Source organism: Arachis stenosperma, chromosome 8 (assembly GCF_014773155.1).
Source record: "Arachis stenosperma cultivar V10309 chromosome 8, arast.V10309.gnm1.PFL2, whole genome shotgun sequence".
Classification (NCBI taxonomy): Eukaryota; Viridiplantae; Streptophyta; class Magnoliopsida; order Fabales; family Fabaceae; genus Arachis; species Arachis stenosperma.
Window position 1 is genome coordinate 45,143,124 of NC_080384.1, and position 7,030 is coordinate 45,150,153.

General features: G+C 27.8%; 1 protein-coding gene across 1 annotated transcript; it reads left to right on the forward strand.

Moving 5' to 3' along the window:
• Positions 1–801: 801 nt before the first annotated feature.
• LOC130946241 (transcription factor MYB83-like) lies at positions 802–5,545 on the forward strand. The gene is made up of 2 exons (XM_057874913.1): positions 802–1,202; positions 3,963–5,545. Exons 1-2 carry the CDS (start codon positions 904–906, stop codon positions 4,708–4,710), a joined length of 1,047 nt encoding a protein of 348 aa, XP_057730896.1. The 5' UTR covers positions 802–903; the 3' UTR covers positions 4,711–5,545.
• The last annotated feature ends 1,485 nt before the right edge of the window (positions 5,546–7,030 follow it).

Below are 7,030 nucleotides of genomic sequence, written 5' to 3' on the forward strand. Positions count from 1 at the left end.
GGAAGCAAAATTGTTTGTGTTGTTTGATAGAATAAAAGGTTATTATGATGATTACCTTGTGAGTGAAGTAAAATATAACGAAAAAGACAAGAATTGAGTCAAAGACAAGAAGACCAACCATCCCTCTCTGTCTCTTTGATTTTGTGTTAGGGAGGTCCCCCTCCAATCCGTTTTCCACTCTATCTACCCATATCAACCAACAAACTAAATCTTTTTTTTTAATTTTTATATATAGAAATAATGTTTTAAATTTTAATATTAGTTGTGTGCTTTTTTTCTCAACAAAATCTTAAACCTTTTCTTTTTACTTAACTACTTTTTGTTTATAAATAATAATACATGTTGTATTATAATTTCTATAATTAAAAAAAAAATCTAAAATTTAATAAATTTTTTTTAATATATTTTTTGTATAAAATAATATTTTATGTGCATTTAATTAAGTGATGTCACTTTAGCAAAAATAATCTATATAAATGGTGCGGTCATTTAAAAGAACACATGTGATATTTATATTCTTTAAATACATAAAGTGAGATTGATGAAATTAAATTCTATGATATTCATATTTGAAATTTAAAAGAAACTCTTTAAAAAATGCATTGGTTAAATATAAAAATCCCTTGCATTGGGGGAGATGTTTGTAACAATATTGAAATTCATATTTTAAGCAAACTCACAACAATCAATATCATGATGATCATCACCATTTCCACCCTATGAAGCCTTCTCTTTTATATACACATCGCTCTCACAAACATCATTCATTCACCTATATAGCTTTCTCTCTTAGATCTCTCTTTCTATATATCACAAACACAGTGCTCAAAAATAGCAAAAACCCTTAAAAGCTTCTCCATTCCTTGTCCCTTTTGAGCACTAGAGAGTTAATTGACAAAAAAAATGAGGAAACCGGATAATAATATGGGGAAGGACAAAATGGGAAATAGCAACACTATTATTAAGAGCAAGCTTAGAAAGGGTTTGTGGTCACCTGAGGAAGATGAGAAGCTATTAAGGTACATGCTCACCAGTGGACAAGGTTGTTGGACCGACATTGCTAGGAATGCCGGCCTCCAACGGTGCGGCAAGAGTTGCCGCCTCCGTTGGATTAACTACCTAAGGCCGGACCTTAAGCGCGGCGCTTTTTCGCCGCAAGAGGAAGATCTCATTGTTCATTTGCATTCCATTCTTGGCAACAGGTACATACATTATTCTTCTTCATTATCATTATTTTATTTTAATTAATTAATTTTACCTCATCAAGCTTAATAATTCAGTTCTTAATAGCTAGCTATGATATGATATACCATCTTCGTCCCATTTTGAGTGTCATATTTCTTCTACAAGATGTCTTTATATAAGATAATATATTTGTTTAATTTATTGCATCTAAACATTAACCTTCAGATTTTATAACACTACAAAAAAATACTTCTATTGACACGCTTTTAAAGCATAGCAAAAAGTTAAAAAAAATGTAATGATAACTTTTTGCCACATTTTTTAAGCTACCGTCATGTTTTTGAAAGAATCACGTTAGCTAGCGTAACAGTTGCTCTATGGCCACACTTTTTCTTTTAGTGGAATCATAATAACTTCCGTGACAATAATGTACATTCGTAAATAATAGTGGCTATTTTATAATAATAATAATAATAATAATAAATTGTACTATTTCAATATTTTAAAATGTCTCTCAACTATTGATACTTCCAGTCATAGAGGCTCAGTTGTTGCAATTGTAGTTGGTAGTATAATAAGTTAATTATTATTACATTACACCATAGGGTGTTTATGTACGAGCTTGACATGAAGCTTGTTGGGATCTATTGTGACTACTTGTTGCGATTTATGCAACCAAAGGATTATAGTTATTTTAATGCAAATTATTTCTATGATTACTGGGGACTAGTTATTTTAGTTGTGTCATTAAGGGGAAAAATCAGCTACACATTCATTTTAAAACTATATTTACTGGAAGTTTTTAAATCTTTAGTTAAGGATTAATCCTCGCTGATGAACTAATTATTATATTTTTATTTAATTTAATTTATTATAGGGCATGCCTATGCATATAGGGTTATTAGACAAAATGGCGTAAATTAGAAGCATGTCTCAGATTTCACCTTCTAGAAAACTCTAGCTTTTTTACTGAATTAAAGCATACTATGGTTTGTTACTATATAATATTATTAAAATTTAATTATTTTATTAGTCTTTATATTTTCACAAAATTTATAATATTTTTATATTTTTTAATTAGATCTATACATTGTTTTTAATTTTGTAATTAAGTTTTTATCAATGTAAAATATGTTAGAATTAACGATATATTTTTCACAAATGAAAGGTAGTCATAATTAAAAATTTAATTAAATTTTTTACTACATATTTTTTTGTGAGAAATATTCTATTAATTTTAACATCTTGGATACGAAAAATCTTAATTATAAAGTTTAAAACATTGTAGAGATCCAACTAAAAAAAATAAATATAAAAATTTAATTACAAATTTAATAAAACTAATTAAACCTATTATTAATTAAGTAGTCATCAACATAGTGGTAGAAGACTTAGAAAATCTCTCACGTTTATTAGAAAATAAAAAAACCTAAGAATGAAGACTTCTAATCCTGAATATTAAAATATCTTATGCAGTTTAAGGGTAAAATTATTCCAAAAAGCTACCGCAATGAAATTGAGATATTATTAGTAATACCACGTATACTATCTGAAAGAGAAATGTTAATTATCTTTTAACTTTCAATTTTTAGTCAGTTTTTTTAAGAATTTATTATTATTTAATCAATTTAAATATTTATTTTTACGTATTAATTAATTAAAAAATAAAAAAAGTTACTTGTTGCTTTTTTTTCTTAAATTAAATAAAAAATAATATTTAAAGGGTACCTAATTGCACTGTAAAAGAAATTAGGTTACAAAGTCTATGATGTGTGAAAAATTGTATTGTGAAGAAAGCTAAACCATACTCTACCTGGTGTTTAATTTTATTGAAACAAATTTCAAAGTTGACAAGCATGTGAAGAAAACTACCCTCTACCTCTCATTTTCGGTATAAACATGTTATCAATATTATTCGAAATTAAAGAAAACTAAAGCATATGTGTCCAGTAGTGTCCTGTCTTTCACAACACATTTAAAAGAAATCCCACAAATAATAGTATAGAAAATATAGTAATTATTGATTCATTATATTTATAATAAATTTTGTAATACTAATATAAAATGGTTTGATTATTTCTCCATGAAATACAGAGCTGGCGAATGACCAACTCATCACGAACCCCAAACTAAAATTAAAAAAAAAAGACAGTTGAACGGTATTTTAAATAAGTTTAAGAAAATATATACAAGTTTGATTTGACTGGCTCAAGTTAATAAATTAAATGGGTTACTTCGTTTGATATTTTTCTTTTATTTTTTTAGATATTATTATATAATTTTAACAATTTTTTTTTATTTAATATCCATACAAATCAAAATAATTTATTATATATTTATATATTTCAATAATATATAAATTATCAAAATTCTAAAACACTAGTTAACAAATTTATAAAAACATAGTGTATAACATAAACTTAATTTTATATACCAAAACTAAAAGGTTAAACCATGAACCAACTGATGTCCACTTAACTTAAATCTATTCAACTCGCAAGTTATTTGAGATGAGAAAAATTGACCTACTTTTAAATAAGTTGTAATTTTATTAGTTCAATTCGTTTATTTTTAGACGTGAATCGAACCGGTAAACGATAACTCGTTTTGGCGGATCTATTGAAATGTTTATATTTTGCTACCAAGAGTTGGATTATTTTTGTAGTTGAATTAAAAAAAGTGAGACAATACTTCTAAATATATATATAAATAAATGATGGGTAATTAGAAAGATTTTTGTGAAGACATTATTTAACACAGTTTGTAAATTGTGTCAGGTGGTCTCAGATAGCAGCACGTTTACCTGGGCGTACAGACAATGAGATAAAGAATTTCTGGAACTCCACACTCAAGAAAAGATTCAAACTTAGCACCAATAACACCCCTTCACCAAACAACAACAATAGTAGCAGTGATGACTCTTCATCAGATCCTAATAATGCTAATGGAATCATGATGGTGCACCTCAATGAACAACATCATGATCTCATGGCCATGTCAATGTGCATGGACTCATCATATTCTTCATCTTCAACTTCTTCATCAATCTCATCCATGCATCAACAACAAGCAGCACCAATGGTTTTTTCTGACCCATTTTCTATCTTGATAAATAATAATAATGATGTGCCTCAATGCTTGATGACCCAATTTGGTGGCATGGTAGAGGAGGGGCATAATGGGAATTATGGAATTATGGGGTCTAACAATAAAACAGGGCTAGAAAGAGAGTTGTCCCTTCCTCCACTAGAAAGTGACAATAATGCCCCTATTATTGATGTGAAAAACCATAACAACCATTTCAATCATCATCATCATAGTAGTTGCTTCAATAATGCTAATCATGCTCATCAGAAGGTTTCCAAGGTGGAGGAATTGTTTGGGTTTGGAAATAATAACAATAATGATCATCATGGGCATCAGCAATTGCATCAAGGGGAAAACTTGAAAATTGGAGAATGGGATTTGGAGGGTCTCATGCAAGATATGTCCTCTTTCCCTTTTCTTGATTTCCAAGTTGAATAATTTTGAAATTTCTTTTCTACCCTTTTCCCTCTCTTTCTTTCATTCTCTCTCTTTCTATTTTTTTTATCCCTTCTTTAATCTGTTTCTAAAAGTATTATGATTGTCATCGTATTTTGGACAGATATATTATCTATCTGATCTAACAGATAAATAATATATCCATACAAAAACGATGATAATTATATAAAAAAATCATTTGTATTTTCCTCTCATATATACATATACACATATAGACATACACAAGCAAAAAAAAAAAAGAAAAAGAAAAACCCCTAGGTTAGGAAACTTTTGCCACCCATTTTTTCACCTTCAATTGTTTCTTCCTTCACATATACAATATACACACAAACCCTTTTGTTTATTCTTTGTTACCAATCGTTTCTTTGCCAGCTTTTAATTTCCAAATTGCACACCACAGCGATTAGTGAATAACTAATCCAATTGTGTATAGAGTTAGTTGTTGTTGTTTGTGCTTCTATATATATATGGTTTCCTTGTAAAGCACTTTGTATCACTTTTGCGGGAATAGCAAAGATTGGTGCAATATTAATAATGGAAGGATCTTTTCCCAATCAAGAGAATAAGAGAGAATAGCAATAATCATTTAGAAAGTCAATAGAAGAATAAAGATTTAGTTGAATCTTTATTAGTACATTATGTATAGTAGAAGGAATCATGACTCATGAGGAGATCAAGGAAGGTTGTTGTATGTTATTGGTTTAGTTCAAGGTAATAGATGTAAAAGTTCTTGTAAACAGATCAATAATGAGTAGCAACTTTGAAATTCGTTCACTTTTTTCCATTATATCACTCTTCATTACATTTTGTCTTTTTAGTTTTTCCTCCTTTATGTATAGTTTGAATTACAGAAATATTAGATGATTAAGATTTTTTAAATCAAATCCAATCAAGTTACGCTTATGTATGTGTGCGTTTTTTTTATATAAATTTTATCTGTATTGTCTTTTCTTTCTTCGTTTAGATCTTTTTTTTTATATCTTCTTCTCTTTTTTTTTTCACCATCATGCATTTTCTTTTTCTTCTTTTTTGTTTAGTTTTTTTTCTTTTCCGATTTCTCTCAAAAAAATATAATAAGAAAATAAAATTAAAAAAATCAATGATATAGCAATATTCAAATTTTTATCATGGGTAAAATATTTATTATTAATTTAGAAATTCGCTACAAGATTTTTGTTATTTTGTGGCATTTTTTTTAAATTGTGGCAGTTTCAAATTCCGACGAAAAAGATTGTGGTAATATTGAGTTAAAATACTTTTAAGTGATAAACTGAGTGAAATACATTTGAAGTACATTGAATATGTGGAAGATGACCAAATGATGTTTAAGCAATAAGAAGAAGATGTCTTAGAAACCAAAGATAGGGATCTGATGTCTAAGTCTTTTGTCTCTAATGTCGATTGTGAAAAAAAAATTATTTTTTTATGTTTAAATTATGTTACTTTGATACTTTTTAGTTTGTCTTGGATAACTGTAATAGAGATTTAACTCAGAACTGATTGAACTAATACATTTCTTGAAAACTAACAAACTTTTGTGCAAAAATACTACCTCTCCTTGATAATAAAAGGGGGAGTGAATATGAAAAAATGAATTTTTGGTTAGTTAGTGTTGTTGTTTTGCTTTAGTAGTAATGATCAGATTTGGTTAGATACTTTTTTTTATCACTGTTCAGATTGATATATTAGTCTTATGATTGCTTGATGCTAAATAATAATTTTTTAAAATTGATAGCCTTATTAATATTTTCTGAAAAGTAATTTATCAGACTGGTTTATTTGGTTTGATTGGTACATAAAATTGCTTGCATATTAATCTTGAATGTTTGGCATTATTTGTGAATATACTTTTCTGCATAGACTCTATTAGTGTTTTAATCACAAGTTGAGAAAAAATTCACATTCAAGGAGAGCTGACAGAATAAAAGAAAGGGAAAGTTCAACTAGAAGATTGAATCATAAAAAAAATTTCATTAAACTCTTCTCATTTTTTTTATTTACAATTTATTTTATAATGTTTGTCATCAAAAAAAAGATTGTTGAGTTTGAAAAAATAATAACAATTTTGATGATAATCAAACATTATAATATTGGGCTAAAAGCCCAAAGTGTGTGAAAAATGTGTTTGGCGACTAAGTGTGTAGACAAAAATTAGGAAAAAACTAGCCCCGTAATAATTCAGACCTATAAGCACTCAACTCACTCATTCTTGGCTCAATAAATGATTGCATATTAATATCCAAAATAAAGAGAAGCAAATTCATTCTCCTCTTAACCCAAATCAAAGCAACCAAACTCAATT

Excerpts from the sequence above, each read along its gene's own strand:
- LOC130946241 (XM_057874913.1), top strand. The coding sequence starts at position 904 with ATGAGGAAACCGGATAATAATATGGGGAAGGACAAAATGGGAAATAGC. Across the intron at positions 1,203-3,962 it reads CATTCCATTCTTGGCAACAG|GTGGTCTCAGATAGCAGCAC; the intron begins GTACATACATTA and ends AAATTGTGTCAG.